The sequence below is a fragment of the Patiria miniata genome, unplaced genomic scaffold (assembly GCF_015706575.1).
Source record: "Patiria miniata isolate m_02_andy unplaced genomic scaffold, ASM1570657v1 HiC_scaffold_19, whole genome shotgun sequence".
In the NCBI taxonomy this organism is placed as follows: domain Eukaryota; kingdom Metazoa; phylum Echinodermata; class Asteroidea; order Valvatida; family Asterinidae; genus Patiria; species Patiria miniata.
Window position 1 is genome coordinate 186,489 of NW_024037057.1, and position 24,461 is coordinate 210,949.

The 24,461-nt window shown below is 41.5% G+C and overlaps 2 protein-coding genes across 2 annotated transcripts in view; both read right to left on the reverse strand.

The window, feature by feature from the left end:
- The window catches only part of LOC119725974 (deleted in malignant brain tumors 1 protein-like), a 36,671-nt gene extending 18,062 nt beyond the window's left edge, over window positions 1-18,609 (reverse strand). Inside the window, exons 1-13 of the mRNA XM_038197599.1 lie at window positions 18,519-18,609; window positions 11,875-11,985; window positions 11,592-11,702; window positions 11,289-11,396; window positions 10,578-10,688; window positions 9,964-10,071; window positions 9,291-9,401; window positions 8,988-9,098; window positions 8,350-8,460; window positions 8,152-8,213; window positions 6,340-6,712; window positions 4,822-5,134; window positions 1,599-1,918 (exon numbers count right to left, since the gene is read on the reverse strand). Of these exons, the coding sequence (XP_038053527.1) occupies window positions 1,599-1,918; window positions 4,822-5,134; window positions 6,340-6,712; window positions 8,152-8,213; window positions 8,350-8,460; window positions 8,988-9,098; window positions 9,291-9,401; window positions 9,964-10,071; window positions 10,578-10,688; window positions 11,289-11,396; window positions 11,592-11,702; window positions 11,875-11,985; window positions 18,519-18,609 (2,041 nt within the window). The remainder of the gene's footprint in view (window positions 1-1,598; window positions 1,919-4,821; window positions 5,135-6,339; window positions 6,713-8,151; window positions 8,214-8,349; window positions 8,461-8,987; window positions 9,099-9,290; window positions 9,402-9,963; window positions 10,072-10,577; window positions 10,689-11,288; window positions 11,397-11,591; window positions 11,703-11,874; window positions 11,986-18,518) is intronic.
- Window positions 18,610-22,079: 3,470 nt separating this feature from the next.
- On the reverse strand, window positions 22,080-22,496 carry LOC119725975 (TAF5-like RNA polymerase II p300/CBP-associated factor-associated factor 65 kDa subunit 5L). The gene has a single exon (XM_038197600.1). The coding sequence runs from the start codon at window positions 22,494-22,496 to the stop codon at window positions 22,080-22,082; it is 417 nt and encodes a 138-aa protein (XP_038053528.1).
- Between the last annotated feature and the right edge of the window lie 1,965 nt (window positions 22,497-24,461).

Genomic DNA, 24,461 nt, shown 5'->3' on the forward strand with positions numbered 1-24,461 from the left:
ATCAAGTATCAGATCACAAACAATTGAATATTTCTAGGTTTCATCTTTGAAAATCACCAGAAAATCAATCGTAAAAGATCTGAATTTGACTTTTGCGGGAATTGATAGAATACTCCAAGATCTGCATTTTTCATATCACGTACAAATTAAACTGACCCTTTCTCCCGGTCCCTTTCTACGTGGTGCATAGCACCTCGACTTTGTGTTAAACAGTCATATCCCTCCTCACAGCAGTCAACAATTTTTAAATAGTTACAAGCGGACTGGGTGGATATGGTGGTGCAATGGGGTCTGGAGTGGAACACGCCCCTGAAGCAACTACAAATTGGGAAACAGGAAACTAGTTTGACCTGTGTACTGGTCCAAACTCCCATATAGCCAAGATAATAGACATTCTAGAACGAGAGAACGAACGACCTTCCGAATCATAGAACATTCAAATGCAGGATTTCACCTTGAGTTGGTGAGTCAGTTGTTGTTAGATCGTCACGGGGGTATTCAGTAGTGCCAGCTTGTGTATGGTCGTCCGTTGAGGGGGACGTAGGAGCAGCAGTCGTTGGTGTTTCTAGATGGAGTGAAGGAGAAAGTCAAAAATATGTAATTATTAACGTATCAGTGTCCTCTTCTATACTCGACTGACCGATTGAACGACAGAATGACCAACCGACCGACCGAACGAAAGATATACTGACCGACCGACCGAGGGACCAAACGACCCTCTGTTACAACTGATAATGTAGTAACCAACGGATAATGTATCACCAACCGATAATGTCACAAAAACTAACCGATACTGTATCACTAACCGATAATGTAACACAAAATTACTAATAGTGTTGGAAATGTTGCTACACTATCAGTCATTTTTTGTTACATTATCGGTTACAACCGATAATGTAACAACAATTGACGGATATAGTAAATTGAACCACACTACCGGTCAATTTTTGTTACATTATTTGTTAGTGATTCAGTATCGGTTAGTATTTGTGACATTATCGGTTTGTGATACATTATCCGTTGGTTACTACATTATCAGTTGTAACACCCTCCGAATCATAGGAAATGCCAATGCAGGATTTCACCTTGAGTTGGCGAGACAGTTGTTAGATTGTCGCGGGGGTATTCAGTACTGCCAGCTTTTATGAGGTCGTCCGTATTTGTAATGAGAAGTCGGGGGCAATGACAAAAAAGGCAGGACACTTTTCCTACATTTTCGCAGAACTTGTTGGAAAATTCTGTGGAACATTTGGTCAACTAGCTGTTGTTCATACAAAAAGGGAAATTATTTTGTAAGATAATAATACAGACATACAAAGTGAAAAAAAAATGACCAGCATTACTATTATTTTCCCTTAAGTATGTTTTTGTGTGTGTGTCAGAGCGAGGGGGGGGGGGGGTCCGACTCCTTAAACCCCAGACGTATCCGCTACTTTGTAACACAATGACCTCCATCGTTTGCCATATTGCCATAAAAAGAAACAGCGTTGGCAGCCGTGAATGTTTCTTACAACCTCGAGGACACATTGCATCCCAGGCTGTGTCTGCCATTGTGAGTATAACAAATGATATATTCTTTCCAGTAATTCTATGTTTACCTGTAGGCTCGGAGCACTCCACCCCAGCATCTTCATGATGCCCACAGTTATGCTGCTGTATGCCATTATGTGAGCAGTCAAAGATGGAACTCTCTTGCCCCGTGCATCCAACATTGTCCAGCTGTATCGGTCCCTGTCCCTGGCCGTACGCGGCATTCGAGGCCGCTGTCACGGCCGCTCCGAAGCCCAGCTCACGGCAGACCACGTTGGCGTCGTTCAGGTCCCAACTGTCGTCGCACACGGTTCCCCACTCGCCCTTAAAGTAGACCTCCACTCGGCCTTCGTAGATGGACCCTCCGTCCCGTAGACGAACTGCCAGATAGGTATTAAACGGATATTCATTGACAATTTTCAACAAAGAAAAAGACGTCTGCGTAGTTTTCGTAGCATTGGCATAGTAACTTTTTCCAAGATGGTCCCTTTTTGAAGCTTGCGATCCATGCCATACTGTCGTTATACTGCCTTTCAGGAAAACAAACACCGTTTTTTTTTTCGAATTGTTTATCTTTTGTTAAGAAAAGAGCTAGATATAGCGATGTCACGCAGTCGTTTCCCGTTAATTTTCAAAGGCAGGTAGTGGTAAAGGTCGCGTAGGATATTTGTAATCGAAAGGTGGGGCTATGAAAAAGGCAGGACACTTTTCCCACATTTTTGCAGAACTTGTTGGGCAATTATGGTAAATATTCGTTCGACTAGATGTTGTTCAAACCCAAGGAAAAATATTTTGTAAGGTAATAATACAGATATACAATAAAGTGAGTCAAAACAGAAAGTGACCCAGGTCAATATTTTTCCTTAAAAAATAATATAAATTGATACACAAATGCAGCAAATTTGCGGAAAAAACTTTCTTTTTGTTCTGATTTTGTATTTCGTCTTCCCCTTCCACTTCCTCTTGTGCCTCCAGTCCAATAGACTTTGTACACATCTTTTCTGTCCCCGACTTTTGGCATTCATATTTTGCATACATCCTTCAAAGTTACCATAGGCAAAGTCCACATGGCACAGCTGTATGCCGAAGAGTTACCTCATGATGTCGTAATCATGGGTCAGATTACAAGCAACCAAAGGTGTATAGACTTAATCTTTGAAAATCTATATACAATCAACCTTGAAAATCAATATACAATCAACCTTGAGAGACATGAACATGACTCTTCCGGGAATTGATAGAATAACCGAAGATCTTCATTCTATTTCTTGTGTGCCAAATCACATGACCCTTCCGGTCCAAACCGGAAGTGCTTTATAATTTGAAAGTGGAAAACATGTGAACCTTCTTTCAACGATGTAAGTCTCTGGCCAGGCTGTAATTACAAACAAAATACCGGTGACGTCATAACATGTTAGAGCGTCCCTAGCGGCAGGTTGAAAAATGTAAAAAATGAACAAAGAGTTGATCCGTGTTGCGAAGTTTGCTGAAATCACTTCATAATTGATGTATATGATAGGCTTCATGGAAAGAACAAGTTGAGGAAGAGACCTGATGCTTGATGAAAAGAACTTTAAACCTTAAAAGAAAATCCTGAAAAATCAACCGCGAGAGATATAATCCCGATTTTTGTTATTCAAATAGCACAGTTAACTTAGCTCTTGAGCTTTCTGATAAGGACGTGACGACGACGTCATCAAGTATCAGATCACAAACAATTGAATATTTCTAGGTTTCATCTTTGAAAATCACCAGAAAATCAACCGTAAAAGATCTGAATTTGACTTTTGCGGGAATTGATAGAATACTCCAAGATCTGCATTTTTCATATCACGTACAAATTAAAGTGACCCTTTCTCCCGGTCCCTTTCTACGTGGTGCATAGCACCTCGACTTTGTGTTAAATAGTCATATCCCCCCTTACAGCAGTCAACAATTGTTAAATAGTTACAAGCGGACTGGGTGGATATGGTGGTGCAATGGGGTCTGGAGTGGAACACGCCCCTGAAGCAACTACAAATTGGGAAACAGGAAACTAGTTTGACCTCTGTACTGGTCCAAACTCCCATATAGCCAAGATAATAGATATTCTAGAACGAGAGAATGAACGATCTTCCGAATCATTGACAATTCAAATGCAGGATTTCACCTTGCGTTGGCGAGACGGTTGTTGTTAGATCGTCGCGGGGGTATTCAGTAGTGCCAGCTTGTGTATGGATGTCCGTTGATGGAGAAATACGAGCGGCAATCGTTGGTGTTTCTAGATGGAGTGATGGAGAAAGTCAAAAATATGTAATTATTAACGTATCAGTGTCCTCTTCTATACTCGATTGAACGACCGATTGACCGACCGACCGACCGAACGGAGATATACTGACCGACCGACCGAGGGACCAAACGACCCTCTGTTACAACTGATAATGTAGTAACCAACGGATAAAGTATCACCAACCGATAATGTCACAAAAACTAACCGATACTGTATCACTAACCGATAATGTAACACAAAATGACTGACAGTGTAGGAAATGTTGCTACACTATCAGTCAATTTTTGTTACATTGTCGTTTACAACCGATAATGTAACAACAATTGACGGATAGCGTAGTAAATTGTACTACACTACCGGTCAATTTTTGTTACATTATTGGTTAGTGATGCAGTATCGGTTAGTTTTTGTGACATTATCGGTTTGCGATACATTATCCGTTGGTTACTACATTATCAGTTGTAACACCCTCCGAATCATAGGAAATGCCAATGCAGGATTTCACCTTGAGTTGGCGAGACAGTTGTTAGATCGTCGCGGGGGTATTCAGTACTGCAAGCTTGTATGAGGTCGTCCTTATTTTCAATGAGAAGTCGGGGGCAATGACAAAAAAGGCAGGACACTTTTCCTACATTTTTGCAGAACTTGTTGGAAAATTATGTGGAATATTTGGTCAACTAGCTGTTGTGCATACAAAAAGGGAAATTATTTTGTAAGATAATAAGACAGACATACCAAGTGGAAAAAAAATGACCAGCATTACTATTATTTTCCCTTAAGTATGTTTTTGTGTGTGTGTCAGAGCGAGGGGGGGGGGGGGGGGGGTCCGACCCCTTAAACCCCAGATGTATCCGCTACTTTGTAACACAATCACCTCCATCGTTTGCCATATTGCCATAAAAAGAAACAGCGTTGGCAGCCGTGAATGTTTCTTACAACCTCGAGGACACATTGCATCCCAGGCTGTGTCTGCCATTGTGAGTATAACAAATGATATATTCTTTCCAGTAATTCTATGTTTACCTGTAGGCTCGGAGCACTCCACCCCAGCATCTTCATGATGCCCACAGTTATGCTGCTGTATGCCATTATGTGAGCAGTCAAAGATGGAACTCTCTTGCCCCGTGCATCCCACCTCGTCCAGCTGTATCGGTCCCTGTCCGGGGCCGTATGTAGCGCCTGAGGCCGCCCTCAGGGCCGCTCCAAAACCCAGCTCACGGCAGACCACGTTGGCGTCGTTCAGGTCCCAACTGTCGTCGCACACGGTGCCCCACTCGCCGTTATCGAAGACCTCCACTCGGCCTTCGTAGATGGACCCTCCGTCCCGTAGACGAACTGCCGGATAGGCAACGGATATCAATTGGCATTGAGCAACCACAAAAAGGGTATCTGCGTATTTTTCGTAGAAGATAATAAATTCGGTAGCAATGGCAAACTTTTTTTCAAAGATGTTCTCTTCTCGAAGCTTGCAATCACTGTCATATTGTAGTTACACTGCTTTTACAGGGACAACAAACCCTTTTTTTCCGAATTGCTTATTTGTTTTGAAGGGAAGTGTCAGTGATGTCCCGCCATTGTTTCCTGTTTAATTTCCTAGGGCAGGTAGTCGTATAGGTCTCGTATCAATGTTTGTAATCTGACGGCTGGGGCTATAAGGAAAGCAGGACACTTTTCCTAAATGTTTGTAGAACATGTTGGAAAAATTCTATGGAATATTCGGTCGACTAGCTGTTGTTCATAAAAAAAATAGAAACTATTTTGTAAGGTAATAATAATACAGACATATAAAGTGAATATAAAAGTGACCTGGATTAATATTATTTGTCTCTTAATATTTTGAGTGTGCCAGAGAAGGGAGGGGAGGGGGCTCGACCCTTAACCCTAAAGGGGCCGGGGGCGGAATCCGCCCCCCCCCCCTCAACATTTTCCGTGATAGCCTCTAAAAAAAAATTTTTCGTGACCCGAGCTGTTATGACTTTTTAGCCTCGAGCTTTGCACATCTTTTGATATCAAAAACATAAAAATCGGACCACGGGTTGCCGCGCGTAGCGAAAAATTTTCAGGCGCTACGCGCCGTCAAAACTGAATTTTCGCATATACGTCGTGTACACAGAGCAGAATTGCCATTCGTACATATGAATAATTAATTGGCCATAATTCCAAAACCCTTTGACCTATAGTCATGAAATTTCTTGGGTATGTCTAGGAAGAGTTGCTCTATGCATGTGCCGAGTTTCAAAATTTTTCGTCACTCGATGGCCGAGATCTTAGGGGGGGGGGGCAGAATCCCCCCCCCCCCCGGCTGAGAGATGGTCAAAATAACCCGGCCCCTTTAGGGTTAAACCCCAATCTGTATCCGCGCCTGTGTAGAGGAAGTTACTGCACCATCGTTTGACAAATTGCCATTAAATGTTGGCAGTCGTGATGTGAGGTTTTTTTTAGGACTCATTGTATCCTAGGCTGTGTCTCAAGTGTTATGCGTCCCTAGGCCATTGTGAGTATAACACATTATACATTCTTTCCAGTAATTCTATGTTCACCTGGCGTAGGCCCAGAGCACTCCACCCCAGCATCTTCATCATGCCCACAGTTATGCTGCTGTATGCCATTATGTGAGCAGTCAAAGATGGAACTCTCTTGCCCCGTGCATCCAACATTGTCCAGCTGTATCGGTCCCTGTCCCTGGCCGTACGCGGCATTCGAGGCCGCTGTCACGGCCGCTCCGAAGCCCAGCTCACGGCAGACCACATTGGCGTCGTTCAGGTCCCAACTGTCGTCGCACACGGTTCCCCACTCGCCATTAAAGTAGACCTCCACTCGGCCTTCGTAGATGAACCCTCCGTCCCTTAGACGAACTGCCAGATAGGTATTAAACGGATATTCATTGGCAATTTTCAACAAAGAAAAAGACGTCTGCGTAGTTTTCGTAGCATTGGCATAGTAACTTTTTCTCAAGATGGTCCCTTTTTAAAGCTTGCGATCCATGCAATACTGTCGTTATACTGCCTTTCAGGAAAACAAACCCCGTTTTTTTTAAGAATTGTTTATCTTTAGCTAGATATAGCGATGTCACGCAGTCGTTTCCCGTTAATTTTCAAAGGCAGGTAGTGGTAAAGGTCGCGTAGGATATTTGTAATCGAAAGGTGGGGCTATGAAAAAGGCAGGACACTTTTCACACATTTTTGCAGAACTTGTTGGGCAATTATGGTAAATATTCGTTCGACTAGTAATAATACAGATATACAATAAAGTGAGTCAAAACAGAAAGTGACCCAGGTCAATATTTTTCCTTAAATTTAATTTAATTTGATACACAAATGCAGCAAATTTGCGGGAAAAAAAACTTTCTTTTGTTCTGATTTTTTTATTTCGTCTTCCCCTTCCACTTCCTCTTGTGCCTCCAGTCCAATATACTTTGTACACGTCTTTTCTGTCCCCGATTTTTGGCATTCATATTTTGCATACATCCTTCAAGGTTACCATAGGCAAAGTACACATGGCACAGTTGTATGCCGAAGAGTTACCTCATGATGTCGTAATCATGGATCAGATTACAAGCAACAAAAGATGTATAGACTTAATCTTTGAACATCAATATACAATCAACCTTGAGGGACATGAACTTGACTCTTGCGGGAATTGATAGAATAATCGAAGCCCTTCATACTATTTCTTTTGTGTCAAATCACATGACCCTTCCGGTCCAAATCGGAAGTGTTTTATAATTTGAAAGTGGAAAACAAGTTTCTTTCAACGATGTAAGTCTCTGGCCAGGCTGTACTTACAAAACAAAATACCGGTGACGTCATAACATGTTAGAGCGCCCCTAGCGGCAGGTTGACAAATGGAAAAAATGAATAAACAGTTGATCCGTGTTGCGAAGTTTGCTGAAATCACTTCATAATTGATGTATATAATATGCTTCATGGAAAGAACAAGTTGAGGAAGAGACCTGATGCTAGTTGAAAATAACTTTAAACCTTAAAAGAAAATCCTGAAAAATCAACCGCGAGAGATATAATCCCGATTTTTGTTATTCAAATAGCACAGTTAACTTAGCTCTTGAGCTTTCTGATAAGGACGTGACGACGACGTCATCAAGTATCAGATCACAAACAATTGAATATTTCTAGGTTTCATCTTTGAAAATCACCAGAAAATCAACCGTAAAAGATCTGAATTTGACTTTTGCGGGAATTGATAGAATACTCCAAGATCTGCATTTTTCATATCACGTACAAAATAAAGTGACCCTTTCTCCCGGTCCCTTTCTACGTGGTGCATAGCATCTCGACTTTGTGTTAAACAGTCATATCCCTCCTCACAGCAGTCAACAATTTTTAAATAGTTACAAGCGGACTGGGTGGATATGGTGGTGCAATGGGGTCTGGAGTGGAACACGCCCCTGAAGCAACTACAAATTGGGAAACAGGAAACTAGTTTGACCTGTGTACTGGTCCAAACTCCCATATAACCAAGATAATAGCCATTCTAGAACGAGAGAACAAACGACCTTCCGAATCATAGAACATTCAAATGCAGGATTTCACCTTGAGTTGGCGAGTCGGTTGTTGTTAGATCGTCACGGGGGTATTCAGTAGTGCCAGCTTGTGTATGGTCGTCCGTTGATGGGGACGTAAGAGCGGCATTCGTTAGTGTTTCTAGATGGAGTGATGGCGAAAGTCAAAAATATGTAATTATTAACGAATCAGTGTCCTCTTCTATACTCGACTGACCGATTGAACGACCGATTGACCGACCGACCGACCGACCGAACGAAAGATATACTGACCGACCGACCGAGGGACCAAACGACCCTCTGTTACAACTGATAATGTAGTAACCAACGGATAATGTATCACCAACCGATAATGTCACAAAAACTAACCGATACTGTATCACTAACCGATAATGTAACACAAAATGACTGATAGTGTAGGAAATGTTGCTACACTATCAGTCAATTTTTGTTACATTATCGGTTACGACCGATAATGTAACAACAATTGACGGATAGCGTAGTAATTTGTACTACACTACCGGTCAATTGTTGTTACATTATCGGTTAGTGATGCAGTATCGGTTAGTTTGTGTGACATTATCGGTTGGTGATACATTATCTGTCGGTTACTACATTATCAGTTGTAACACCCTCCGAATCATAGAAAATGCCATTGCAGGATTTCACCTTGTGTTGGCGAGTCAGTTGTTGTTAGATCGTCGCGGGGGTATTCAGTAGTGCCAGCTTGTATGAGGTCGTCCGTTGATGGGGACATACGAGCGGCAGTCGTAGGTGTTTCTAGATGGATTAATGGAGAAAGTGAAAAATATGTTATCATTAACGTAGTGTCCTCTTCTATACTTGACCGACCGATTGAACAAAGTATTGACCGACCGACCGACCGAACGATATACTGACCATGTACTGACCGACCGACCGAAAGACCGAACGACCCTCCGAATCATAGAACATTCAAGTAAAGGATTTCACCTTGCGTTGGCGAGTCGGTTGTTGTTTGATCGTCACGGGGGTATTCAGTAGTGCCAGCTTGTGTCTTGTAGTCTGTTGATGGGGACATAAGAGAGGCAGTCGTTGGTGTTTCTAGATGGAGTGATTGAGAAAGTGAAACGGTGTACATCATTCGATAAAATTGTGAATACATATAATGTTACACGAAACATGTCAATGACTTGTTTTGATATGATTTCTGAACAAGCAGAACCTGGTTGAATTGGATGGACTGTGTGGAAACTCAGTAGACCGGGTGAACACCTTAAGTGGATTGGGTTGATGAACTCGTGGATTACGTGGATGGGGTGGATTTACCTATGTAGCGGACTGTGTGGATTTGGTGGTGGATTGGGGACTGGAGCGGGAAAACACCCCTGAAGCAACACAGAATTGGAACCAGGAAACTACTCTGACTTCTGTACTGGTCCAACCTCCCATAAAGCCAGGAGGGCGGAGGTCTAGAACAAACTGCAGCTAAGAAACCGGCTGTTTTTTGTTGTTGTTGTAATTACTAACATATCAGTGTCCTCTTCTATACTCGACCGACCGACCGTCCGAACGAACGAACGAACGACAGACTGACAGACCGACCGGGAGACCGAAGTCACCGAACGACCCTACGAATCATAAATATTCAAATGCAGGATTTCACCTTGAGTTGGCGAGTCAGTTGCTTCATCTTCACGGGGGTATTCAGCAGTGCCAGCTGGTGTCTTGTAGTCCGTTGATGGGGACATACGAGCGGCAGTCGTTGGTGATTCTAGATGGAGTGATTGAGAAAGTGAAAAATATGTGTAATTATTAACGTATCAGTGTCCTCGTCTTTACTCGACTGACCGATTGAACGACCGATTGACCGACCGACTGACCAAACGAAAGATAAAATGACCGACCGACCGACCGACCGAGACACCGAACGACCCTCCGAATCATAGAAAACGCCAATGCAGGATTTCACCTTGAGTTGGCGAGTCAGTTGTTGTTAGATCGTCGCGGGGGTATTCAGTAGTGCCAGCTTGTATGAGGTCGTCCGTTGATGGGGACATACGAGCGACAGTCGTTGGTGTTTGTAGATGGAGTAATGGAGAAAGTCAAAAACATATTTTGTTATTATTAACGTAGTGTCCTCTTCTTTACTTGACCGACCGATTGAACGACGTATTGACTGACCGACCGACCGAACGATATACTGACCATGTACTGACCGACCGACCGAGAGACCGAACGACCCTCCGAATCATAGACAATTCAAGTGAAGGATTTCACCTTGCGTTGGCGAGTCGGTTGTTGTTTGATCGTCACGGGGGTATTCAGTGGTGCCAGCTTGCGTCTTGTAGTCCGTTGATGGGGACATAAGAGCGGCAGTCGTTGTCGATTCTAGATAGAGTGATTGAGAAAGTGAAACGGGATACACCATTCGATAAAATTGTTAATACATATAATGTTACATGAGACATGTCAATGACTTGTTTTGATAAGATTTCTGAACAAACAGACACTGGTTGAATTAAATGGACTAGGTGGAACCCAGTAGAACGGGTGGATCGGGTGGATGACCTTGGGTGGATTGCGTGGATGAACTCGCGGATTACGTGGATGGGGTGGATCAACCTATGTAGCGGACTGTGTGGGTTTAGTGGTGGATTGGGGACTACAGCGGGAAAACACCCCTCGAACAACAAATAATTGGAACCAAGAAACTACTTTGACTTCTGTACTGGTCCAACCTCCCATAAAGCCAGGAGGGCGGAGGTCTAGAACAAACTGCAGCTAAGAAACCGGCTGACTTTTTTTCTGTAATTACTAACACATACATATCAGTGTCCTCTTCTATACTCGACAGACCGATTGACCGACCGATTGACGACCGACCGACCGACCGACCGAACGAACGAACGACAGACTGACAGACCGACCGAAAGACCGAAGTCACCGAACGACCCAACGAATCATAAATATTCAAATGCAGGATTTCACCTTGAGTTGGCGAGTCAGTTGCTTCATCGTCACGGGGATAATTAGTAGTGCCAGCTGGTGTATGGTCGTCCGTTGATTGGGACATAAAAGCGGCAGCCGTTGGTGATTCTAGATGGAGTGATGGAGAAAGTGAAAAATATGTATTTTTAAGGTATCAGTGTCCTCTTCTATACTCGACTGACCGATTAAACTGCAGTCATACTGATTGACCGACCGACTGACCAAACGAAAAATAAAATGACCGACCGACCGAGAGACCGAACAACCCTCCGAATCATAGAAAATGCCAATGCAGCATTTCACCTTGAGTTGGCGAGTCAGTTGTTGTTAGATCGTCGCGGGGGTATTCAGTACTGTCAGCTTGTATGAGGTCGTCCGTTGATGGGGACATACGAGCGGCAGTCGTTGGTGTTTCTAGATGGAGTAATGGAGAAAGTGAAAAATATGTAATGATTTTTGTAGTGTCCTCTTCTTTACTCGACCGACCGATTGAACGACGTATTGACCGACCGACCGAACGATATACTGACCCTGTACTGACCGACCGACCCTCCGAATCATAGAAAACTCAAGTGAAGGATTTCACCTTGCGTTGGCGAGTCGGTTGTTGTTTGATCGTCACGGGGGTATTCGGTAGTGCCAGCTTGTGTCTTGTAGTCCGTTGATGGAGACATAAGAGCGGCAGTCGTTGGTGATTCTAGATGGAGTGATTGAGAAAGTGAAACGGTGTACATCATTCGATAAAACTGTGAATACATATAATGTTACATGAGACATGTCAATGACTTGCTTTCATTAGATTTCTGAACAAACAGACACTGGTTGGATCGAATGGACTGGGTGGAAACTTAGTGGACCGGGTGAACACCTTAAATGGATTGGATGGATGACCTTGGGTGGATTGGGTGGATTACGTGGATGGGGTGGATTTACCTATGTTCACTTATCACATTCCGCGCAATCTAGTTTGCGCACGCGCGCACATTTTTAAAAATAGCGGTCGTACGCGCGCGTACACGCGCCTGTTTATCAGATTATGAAAATTCATTCATCAATTACTCACCATTTATTTTAATTATGAAAATATCAGCTTGCGAAACCAGTTCATGAAAATTTGAATTTTAGTATGATTTTTTTTTTCTGATACTTCATCAAATGTGGGCATTTTTTAAAAATCCAGATTTTTTCAGGGAATTCTCACTTTTTAAATGAAGTGAACGAGGGTGTATACTTCATTGTTTTCCATACGGGAAAGCAGCTACTTTTTTTATCGTCAAAATTCGTCCTTGAATATCGCATTTTGGCGACATTTTGACTCCAAAACGCATGTGACTCGTTTTGAGCATCAAGAAATGCACACTGGGAAGTAGCTGAATGAGTACGAAATGTTACATCTTTCAGGAAATAGAGAATTTTGTGTTTCCAATATATCTCGTGTAAGTCAAGAAACCTCGGATCTGCCATTCTAAACCGATACTAGTGGGAAGACATTTTTCACCGTACGGACCACGCGGTTAGAGTCGCCAGGCATCACAGGCACCGTGCAGTCTGCAACAGCGTACCGGAAGTTGGAGCTCGCGCCCCCACAACACACATCGCTTGTGACGGGTGGTTTTACCGTCGCTTGGAGTCGAGTTTGGAGAGCTATACGGGTAAAATAGGGTTTGGTTCTGTTCGGTAAAATACGAAAACTGATTCAATTGCAAGTTGCCTTTGGAAATAAAGAAGTAGAAGTTAGCATAAATCATGTATTTCCAACGCTAATATTTTTAAAGGGGGGGGGGGCTCAATGAATTATTTTATTGTTGTGGAAATCGTGTCGTTGAAATCGTTGAAAATAATAGTCCTGTGGTATATAAAACAAAAAAAACTAGGCCTACACGATTTTTACACCCAACCTTAAACAGACAAAATATACCAATTAATTCATGTTTTAGACCAAGTCGTTTCCCACTCAAAAAAAAAGAATAACATTGACATTTTTCATTGACGCTAATTGCACAAAGTGTTGAAAGTGCTATACACACTAAGTGTTTCGTTGTGACGAAGTGACGCATCTTCTTTCTAAAATGTATACATTTTATATATGCACAAATTATATATTTGATGTCCTGAACGAGAGAGGGCGCTATTTTGAAGTGCGTGCAGTCAAAGATACTACAAGAGAGGGGAAGATAGGAAAACAGGAAGTACTTGCTCGAAGGTCACGACGGAGAAGGGCGCCTCTCACGGCAGGTAGGTAAATACTAGATTTCTCCATGCACTCAACATAAAAACCTAGTTAAGCAGAGCCGCTAAACTACAGCGCAAATTACAGTCCATTGGCAGAATGATAATCTAAGGCCATGGCAGACCGTGTTTATTACCGTTATCACCCCACTCGTGGGGCAAGCGATTTTTAGACTAAGGGGCCATCTAAAATGTAAAATGTTTTAAATTTGGATTTTTGTTTCCAAATTGTGGGTGGGTGGGTCAAGGTAAATAATAGAAAATCCAAAATCACTTTTCATTAAAAAAAGCAAAAACTAAACAAGATCTTTTGACTTGCCTGTACTTTGCGCGATCGTTCCGATTCGCGTTTCTTTTCCAACGTCGTCCTCATTTACAGACAATGACTTATATTATGGTAGCGCCCGCTAGTGCTGCATGCATATGGTATACTAGCGCATAATGAACAAGTATGACAGGGCTGCCAACTCTCACGCATTGAGCTTGAAACTCACGCATTTCAGGTTAATCTCACGCCCATACGGGATTTCTCACGCTAAAAAAATAAATAAATACAACTCCAAAATGAAGTTTATATCATGATCTTTTTGCTCAAAAATATTGGTTAAAGTAGTCAGAAATTGCCTCAGATGCGCGCACCGCAGAGCGTCTAGAATCCATTTTTTCGGGGCTCTTAAGCGGGCCCCGTACCCACGCCAAATTCTCACCAGGCTCAGCTCTTACTCAAAGTTGGCAGGCCTGAGTTCGAATGCGGCATTTCCACGACGATAAAAGTGGCCGCCATCATGGATGTATGTGAAATACCGGCAGATCCTCCCAGTTTGGACAGAGCAAAAGCTGATCATGATGCACACCCATTTTTTTTTTTTAGCACCGGGCTGCGACACACAGCTGATGAAGCACAATTTCTCAGGCCACCGATGCAACAGGGGAGCAGCTTCATCTAGCCGTCACTGAACTGGGCACACAGTGTGCATGGGCATGCATGTGTATGGACACACATGTACATGTATGTACAATTATATTTGTATGCAAGTGCATGTATTTGATCTTTATTGACAAATCATTTTTTGTTTACGAAAATAGGGCTGGGTGGTTGGGTCAAACCAATTGGGAAAAAAATACAAATTTAAAAACATTGAACATTTTGAATGGACCCTAAGAACGCGCAAAAATCCAACCCCGACTGTGCATGCAGGTAGATTATTGGGTGATATATGAACACTGTCTTGAATTGCGTCTTGATGAACTATGGAAACAGCGCTATCTGATCGAACGGTTTAAATTTGTTAAGGAGAATGGACGAAGAACTGTAGATTCGTGCTAAGAATGGACGAGTTGCAGCCGAGTCTATTCTTGAACTAATTTACAGTTCCGTGTCTATTCTCCAACTTAAACTATGAAAACTAAAATTAAATGGGTTATACTAGATGTCAACATAAAGTTTAACAGAGGGATATACACTGAATTATTTTTTGATAATGCGAATTTAAAGACAAACGATAAAATAATATAAATACTAACTAAAAATGTTACAAGAATTCAAAAAAAGACAAATATATAACAAATTATATTGTAATTTACGTAAAACGTTATAATCGCTACTGTACATTACATTACAGGAAAAAAGAAAGAATGTTGTATCCAGAAGCCACTTCAGCGGTTGTGTACAAAGCCTATGAAGAGTGATGATTTTTTAGAAGTATTTTCTAACAAAATTGGAGATGTTTCTTACTCTCAGTCCCAGATTCATGTCTTTTCGTCATTTTTGCAATGACTGACCTTAATATTGAGATGATATATTCAGAAAAAAAGTGGCGTCAGGTTGCAACATTCTTTCCTTAAACAAAACATCAGAGCGTGTCGAATAAAACAAGTACACAAAGAACAGGTTGTGGAACAAAAAATTAAAGAATTAACAAATTTTAAAAGGAACGTCAAATTAGTAGGCTAGTTATTAAACTCAGGTACACGTCAAATTATTTCGAATCAAAAAACGTCAACAATGCGCACATTGACATTTCCGTTTCATTTCATTTTTAAAGTGGACTGTTACTTTCAAAAATCTTAGCACTGTTTATATACAGGGAATTGTATGCAGATAGGCTATTCACAACAAAAACTGTAGATTCTTAAAATAATATGTGGAACGATGCATAGGACAGTAGGATGCATTCGTCCTGTCACAATACAGCTAGTGTGCGAGTACACATGCATGCGCACTGGGGTGAGTTATGCTAAGAGTTTCTAATTTCTACGACCAACAAGCACATAAATATAATAAATTTTACTTGGATGGTTTTGTAGGTAATGTGGAAGAATATTGTGCAATTGGTATTACACCTGGATAACACGACATGACAAGGGAAATGACGGTGCACGGAGCTATTAATATTGCGATCATCATGGGACGACCACCAGTCTCCGTAAGACACATGGATTATTAGTTCTCTTGGATCAATAGGATTTACAACATTCCCCATGGTTGAAACAATCATCGGGCTATATATCCTGCAAGTACGCTGTTCACCGGTGAGTGTTTGTTTACCACAACTTAGAATACATAAAATCATTTGTCAGCGATAAAACTCGACTAGAACCAACTCTTTCATGTATGTACACGTACACCAACTTGTCCGCGCGATTGCACAATGGACTACCGGGGTGAGTCATTCGCAACAAATCTTACGGGTTGCTCCATTCTGAACGATGTCCGCCGTGATCGATAATATTTTACTAAAAGAATAATTCTTCAATTAGACAATCATAATCGTTCAAAACATTTCAATAAACGTACAAGTCAGTTTTATCATACTATTACATAAACATTGTCGATTGTTATCGCTGTTTTTTAAATTCGCTTACTCAAATGAACACCACTACAACACAAATCGATCAGTCCACTTGGCTCCTCAATCTTGCCCCACGATTTATGCTAATCGGGCCAAATGCAGCGTTCTGATTGGCCGAGAGGCCAAATGATGACGTCATACCGATTATACACACGACATGCACTGCTCCGAGCTCAATGGTTCATATACTCAGTGCGAAAGTGAGTGCGCAAGCTAATTTGTGACTTCAAGGCAAGTATTTACGGCTGAAAATGAACATTATTATTTCGACTTGGGCAATATTCGCAGCCAATGTTTCGTGACGTCATTCTTCGCTTCGCAATCGCGTGAAGTATGAACTGGCCTTAACATGGTGGTTATATGACGCAGCGTTTCGAACCCAGAAACATTAAGTCATTGTAAAAACATATATATGTACATTGTGCTTGTTTTGTTTATTGCTCAAATGAAACAAAATTATCCCCAAATAGAATTTCGAATAAATTTGCAAAACATCGGCAAAGAGTCCTGGTGTAAAAGTCGTAGTGCTACTGCTACACCATCAGGTCAACCAGACTAGCAACAATGCAATAAATCGGCACTGAATATGAAAACTACAACGGTGGTCAAAAAGAGTATCCCAAAATAGAAATACTACCACACCCCTACAAGATTGAGTTTGCAATGGCTCTACATCTGACAATAATAATGAATACAAAATTTCACGCTTGAAAAAAAAAAAAAACCTCACACTTGTATTCACATTATCCCCAAGACTAAATTCAACTGTCCGGTTTTGGAGTGTTTGTTGTCAAAGAACGTGGAACTCAAAAATATTTATTAGAAAACTGGTTCCACTTAACGTGCATGTTATAATTAAGGAATCAAAACATTATGGAGCTATACTCACGCTTGAAAAAAAAAAAAACATAGCATACAATCCGCAGTTCCGAAAGTAAACTTGAATCTACGGCCCGAATTCAAACGTCGAATTTCTGCCATGTCTAATTCAAATAATGGTCCGACATTTGAATTTGACACGGCAGAAAGTCGACGTTTGAAGCAACTGCCGCCTTTCTGCCGAAAGTTCGAGAGTCTTGCCACTCTGGACGTCAAAAAAAGCGGCACGTGCAAACTTCTGCCGTGTGTAATTCAATTGGCACCTTCCACATCCGAATCACAGTGGTACCGTTTTAAAATGCGAATGTGGCTGCCGGATGTTTACGTTTCGGCGTTAGAAAAAAAAAATGGCAGCGCCCATTGAGTTCAAATGTTGCCCAGGAAATCCAAAACGCCTTCTTGAATCATTTCTCCGAAATCGTATTAAGCATCATACAAGCCGACCGGTATTCTTGACTAAACTCCGGCAGGGTCGGGAAGTTGTGACATTTTCGCGAGAAAGACGATCAGCGCGGCAGTACTATTGAACAAACAAACGATGACAAATCTCCTTGTTAAAATCACTTCCAATGAAATTGAATGTGCAGGAGAGAGCGCCTCTTTCTTGCATATAGATGGTGTCGCAGTAGCATGGTGCAGGCCAGAAAATAGGCCAAAAATTGTCTATGCTGGCCAAATCACAACATCTATGCCTCAATTGCTTTGCTATTAGAACATGTTGTGGGCCACAAACTTGAGGGTTTAGGGAAAAAAAGAAAATGGGTTTCGGATGAAATTGTATACATTATTGTAATGGAGCGCAGAAATCATTTTTTTTTCAAACTAGCGATGGGCCACTGGACTTGAGGGGTGGTCATCTTTGGATGAAATTCTCTTTAAAAAAAACCATAGAATTTGCCCCACAAAATTAAACAGGAAATGAAAGATGATGACATAAGCTTTAATTCGATGGGTGTCTCAAATACCTTGGAGAGTTGTGAGTATTTAAAAAAAAAATTTGGAAGTGCGCGTAAGTACCACTGAGGTCTATGGGAGTCTATTTTTGGCCTGCACCCAATATGTCACGTGCAGCCTTGGTCTGCCATCTTGAACACCGAATTACGTTCAAGAGAAAATCGACATTTGAAGCAACTGCCGACATTCGGTCGCTTTTTTTCGACTGCAGTGAATTAAATTAGACACGGCAGAAGTTCGACGTTTGAAGCCGACCTTCAACGAAAACAAAAATATGAAACCCAGCAACAATCAATTCAACAAGACTTTCGCTTACCTGCGTTTACTGAACACCAAACGATGGCAACCAGAACCGCACAAAGTAACGCAGGGAAAAGTGTTTCCGTTTTCCTGGCACTCAGATCCATGATTGATTGTGAACAAGTTCAGAGAGGCACTAAAGTAGAACTCTCGATTCTGTGCTATAGTTACTACTTGGTGTTCTGTCTAAATATTTGTCAACCGTTTACGATCGATCTGAAGTTTCTAGCTCATATTTCAACAGGTACCATAATCGAAATGCACTTACAGTGTACACTGTTGTGTACGCGACCCTGGCTGCATTGCGTACTATGAGCCAGCCACGTATATTATACCGAATACTAAAATGGAAGATTTGTATGAGATCACTGATCGTTGACCGTCGTTGTACTTAATGGTCAAAACCCACAAAAAAAATAAACGATAAGCTATACAGAAAAGCCAAGGACACGTGTCACTGGTACATTTATTTGCCTTTTACAAAAACCTGTGACACAGAGGAACATCAAATACGCGAAAAATGCTCTGTAAATTAGTCTGGTCATTTACTGGTACTGCTTGCATGAGTAAAAACACAGAAACAATGAAACAATTAAGAAGCCAAAACATCGTTATCTCTATGAATATTAATTGGTTGAGCTCCATTTATTATTTTCATACACCATATCACGCAAAACGTTTCCGTGGAGGAACAGGACAGGAAAATTATGAGATAAATGAATCACAAAGTCACATCCTTCAACATATGGTAATAATCAGTTATAAGGTGTGTCGAAATTTGCTTACACCAAAGTAGCCTCACAATTACGTCACTGGGTATACAGGGTGAGTAAAAAACATACCCTACCATTTCGTATCTTGCCATCCGTATACTTTTACATCAGAAGTTGTACCTCTAGAGTTTAAACATTGTTTGCCCACTTTAATACATGTCGGGTCTCAGACAGTCTCAGGTCTCTAGTGCAATTTATAGCTTATAAACAAGTCAAATTAATGTGCTAAATTTCGTTGGTTTTTTTTCTGAGCCAGGTGATAGCAAAAGATGGTAAAAGTTGTATTTAGCATGCCATGTAAGTTCAAACCGATAGGTTTCTCTTATTTACTTCTTACAATTGATACTTGATATGGTATTGTCATGGTAATGTGCAGGCTATTAATTAGCCGCCTAATTCTTAATTCAGAATATAATAAAGCCGCAAGCGTTAAAAACAAAAACAAATAACGAGTATTTACCCCCTTTGTTTCCTACGATTGATTCAAATGATTTATTTATCCCTGAATATCAAAATTCATATTTCCTCCAAATATGTGATTAAACTATCTGCACAGTTTATATAAATCACTGCTCTAAAGCAAAAAGGCAAAATAAAGTCATATATGGCCTGGGCCAATAGGAAACCAGAGGGCTCAGTTAGGCCTATATAGTGCAGCAGATTGGTGATGAGATAGTTCATTTGATGATAAAAGCATGGATTTTAGCACACAGTCAGAGTATTTCATGGGAAAGATTGTGGCTATAGGGCCATCGCAGATTTGTCCTTTGAAAAAAATGTGTGTAGAATTACATGCAATGGCAGCCATTTTGAAAATTTTGAAAAGTGCTGGTTATTACTTATATTTTTCTTAAAATACAAATATATGCAATGGCCCTATAGCCCAATACCTTTCCATGACATACTCTGACTGTGTGCCAAATTCCATGCTTTTGTCATAAAATGAACAATTTCATCATATTGTGCACCGATTGCCTATATACTGTGAAAAAAAATGCAACACTCCATGCAAATGTCATGAAACCGTAATATTCTGTTGACAAACGTCCAGGCACAAAATATCAACCAAAGGCCTCTCCAGTGCAAGCATTGACGGTGGACCAATTGGAAACAAGGTAAGACTGGGGTTTCCATTCATAATATGAACTGTCCCAACGTCTAGGTCTTTGTTTCCCCTAAAGATCAAGGCTCATCATCTTTAACATATTAATTTCCAATGGTTCATAACCAGGACCTTGTTTTTAATAAATAACAAGTAAGAAAAAGACCCAATTTCTATTTTCTTTAAAACAACTTTCCCTGGCATGTGTTATCAACGCAGTGTGGCTACAAACGGATGGAGTCCTAGTATTTCAACCATGGGGATTTGGAAAAGACGTCATGGCTGTACTGTCATGTAAGTCCCTTAAGCACCAATAGCCCCTGAAAAACGAAACTGAATTACACTCTCTGCATTCTTGCAGTTCAATTCAATATCACTTTTTACAATATTTGCCACGTCGTGTTAGTTTCATTGAACGTGTTCTTTTTCCAGATTGAATTCAAAATTCCAGGGTTGACTGGACAAGTTCGGGTTCCATTGTGACAAAACTCCAATAACTTTTCTATGACTCACCTGGCGATTTCATCCTTTGCGTAGTTCATATTCAATACCGTGGCCTGTTGAACGGGTCAAATATAGTTCACACCAGTACCAGCATTGTTGCAGTACTGGTCTACATGGAGTCGTGCGGGTAACGATATATAGCGTGAAAATCCACGATGGCCGCTTTCACAGAAACATTGCCTGGGTTAATTTTACCAAAGAAAGGGTGAAAACTGGAACTACCCAAATTTGGGTTGTTCTATAACCAATTGTTTGGGTTACAATTTATGTTAGATTTGGTCTCGAATGACCACAGGTTTTGGTTGAATTTAGCAGAAATTAAATGCCTTAGCATAACATTCCAAAGGCACACAGGCGGTTTCGGGCAAGAATACATTACACGTTTTAAATTATGCACTTGCCAGCGTTTTAAACAAAAACAACAATACTACGATATGCATAAAGCGCTGGAGATGCCTTGTTAACATCATGTACACATCGCCTAAACCTGGGCAAACTAATGAACGGATTGGTGAATTTCTTCCGTGTTGTGTATGGGTACAAGGCTCTGTCGGGCCAAAATAGACGGGAACAAAAGAACCTCAATTGAATTTGAAATTGTCCGCACATAAAGTTAGCAAAGTGCTACTTGTGGCTACTGGAAAGTGCTGGCGTTTTTAATTTCTGGGGCAACATACAGATGTCACGGTCGCTAAAGTGTTCCCTGCTCCTAAATCCGCCTTGCCGCAGCCTTGCCAGAGTCACCTCTAGTTTTGCTCGAATTCTGGACTGATTAAAATTTTACAGCCAGTCCCGATCAATGGCAAACAATGCCAGGCCTAAGTGGTGATAGAGGGTCTTACCAACATTGTTCTAGCCTTGCTCCCAGATTGGACTGATTCAAATTTTTCAGCCACTCCCGATCTCTGGCAAGCGATGTCAGGCCACCGTGGCGGTAAAGGGCGTTAATTCAATATTATGAATGCAATTTAGTCCAAGCAACTTTGCCACTCGGACCCGAGAAAAATCCGGACATATTGCATAGCGAAGGGTTTCTAGATAGGAACGACAACCAGTTACGAAAGTCCCAATCAGTTGTCTCTCCAGATTCACAACCGTCATGCCTTCACGACCAGGCGTAAATACAATAAGCATCTCGCCATTGAATGCGCAGTGAGTTGCTGTAGAGCCATCGTCGAGCTCTGTATCAATAACTGCATCAAACATCTTGACGCACTTCCCTGATTTCAGATTCCAGATCTTTACGAAGGCATCTCTGAGATGACACACCAGAATAGATCGCATGCAAGCGAGAACAATTGCGTACATCCCAAACCCGAACTTTATTGTCAGCGTACACCCCTGCTGTGATCCCGTCCTTGTAGTCCAGGTGATTCAGATTCGAGCCTCCCTTCAGGATACAACGAGAGGCTCCGTCTGCAGCATTCCAGACCAAAATCTCGTTTTCTGCAGGGTATTGAAAATCTTCTCTTGGTATTGCAGCACTAGCGATTGTCTTACCATTAAAGAAGAGATGAGAAACAGCCAGACGATGTCCCCACATGACTCGCAGCTGATCTCTTGGCGGAGTAGGCACGAATCTTACCGTCACTGCATCCTGCAGCAATGATGCCATCCTTCATTTTCAAAGCATGTCTCTTTCGACTGATATTTCATACTTTGATGAGATGTTGGCGAGACCCATGGGAGACATTCCAGATGTAAAGTATTATTACCAGTGCAAAGTGCTAGATAGTCCCCTTCTGTAGACAAACCGGTCTTCTGCACGACGCTTGACTACTAATTGGGGTTATGTTTGTCTGTTGCAAAATGAAAAGAAACACTGTAAGGAAACTTAGAAAAAAAAATCGGTTGAAAGAGTTTTCTTGCACGAAAACAAAAGAATTTCCACACTAGGTATGTAACGTAAACATTATTAGTTGTGTGTGCGTGTACAAACACTGCCTTGTGGGGTACCAAAACAATGGGAGGTACCCCACAAGGAATGCCCACCGACATGCGATGTACCGTTTTGGTTCCCAACAAGTTTTTCACGAAATTGATATATGGATATTACTCAAAAACTAGAAATTTCCAAGATGGGTTGATTTGACGCAATTGTAAGAGTTTTAGAAAAGGGATATTAAGTCCGAAATTCAGCCCAGGACATTAACTCTGGTTAAAATAAAAGCATTTTGACATTAGTGTGCGACGTTGCGAAATGTTAGTACACGAGAACAAAGGAAGTACCCCACTTCTATGCCTATGTAAGCATGTGTGTGTGGGTGTGGGGGGGGGGGGTCCGCTGCGCTCATCTCAACCGCATTGCTGCATAATACAGAATAGCACCGCATAGGCTGGTTTCGAGTGTACGGGCGGACATCAGGTTGCAAACCGGATGTATTATAGGCCTAGCAATACTGATACTTAACTCTTCGTCGATTCATCGATAAAGAGTCCGAAAAGTAATCACTGCGGTCATGAAATCCATTAATTAGCCACGGTATTTTGAGGTTCACCGGGGTTACCCGAATAAACAAAAAAACATGTAAAACGTCCTGCCTTTTTGAAAAAAAGGAAGTTGGACCCCCTTTTGTTTGTTAATGGCCATTGCTTGGACTCAGGAAATGACATTCCAGCTTAATATGGGCTAGATGCCACAGACAAAGAGGCCACAATGATGTCACTGTTTAAGATTTATCATTTTTCGTTTAAAAAAAAAAGGAAAAAAAAAAGAGGCGGCCTCCAAAAAGGAAGCGGGCGGGGACGCTCGCGATGTTTTTTTTTATTTGGCCTTAAAGATTTTAATTATACAATGTAGTGACAATGACTGAGGGCAAAGGTATTTCAGATAAGATGGTGAATACATCGACACCATGGGATCGAGGTTGATGATTACAAACAGGACGCCGGGATACGCTGATGAGCTTCACAGAATCTTGTGAAGGAAGTGGCCCATGACCTTTGTATAAAGCATCTGGGTCAGCTGTTTAAGACCGCAGTTAGCCCATGCGTGCAAATGCTTTCCGAAAACTTTCCCATAGAAATGCGCACATTCCATACCGGATGTGAGGCTGTTTCATTGCGGACCATGTGGACAAAATTTTGAGGGTCGCACAATGCAATCCGACCGTTCATGATTCAAAACGGAGCCTGAGCAAGTGACGGGAATTGTAAATATACAACTCCGATAAGTTTTACAGAATTTTCTACATTATTACGCTTTTTTTCAACGGGAAACAAATCTCTAAACTGGAATTAAAGAGTATAATAAATCAGTCTTAACAGCCGTTTCAAACCTTGCAGAGTCATGACCGTGTTGACGCGCAGGTCACAGGTCACGCAAAATCCAACCAATCAGAGCGCAAATTCATCAGAGTATCCAAGCGTCCTATTTGCAGGGCGGGGGTACGAGCGAACCTTTGCCTAGTTTGGTTCCCAGACCAAAAGGTTTTGACTATTCCTGATGAATCTTAGGTGAGGTAGCCTCCGGGAATATATTGTATTACAATTTACGTCACGTGACAAAAAACGGGAGGAATTTCTTCTTTTCCTAAAAATGTCCCAAGTTTTTTTTTTTCCGAATTCATTTCGTAGACAA

Bases quoted from the DNA above. Each gene is read 5' to 3' on its own strand.
- LOC119725975 (XM_038197600.1), bottom strand. From the start codon at position 22,496: ATGGCATCATTGCTGCAGGATGCAGTGACGGTAAGATTCGTGCCTACT.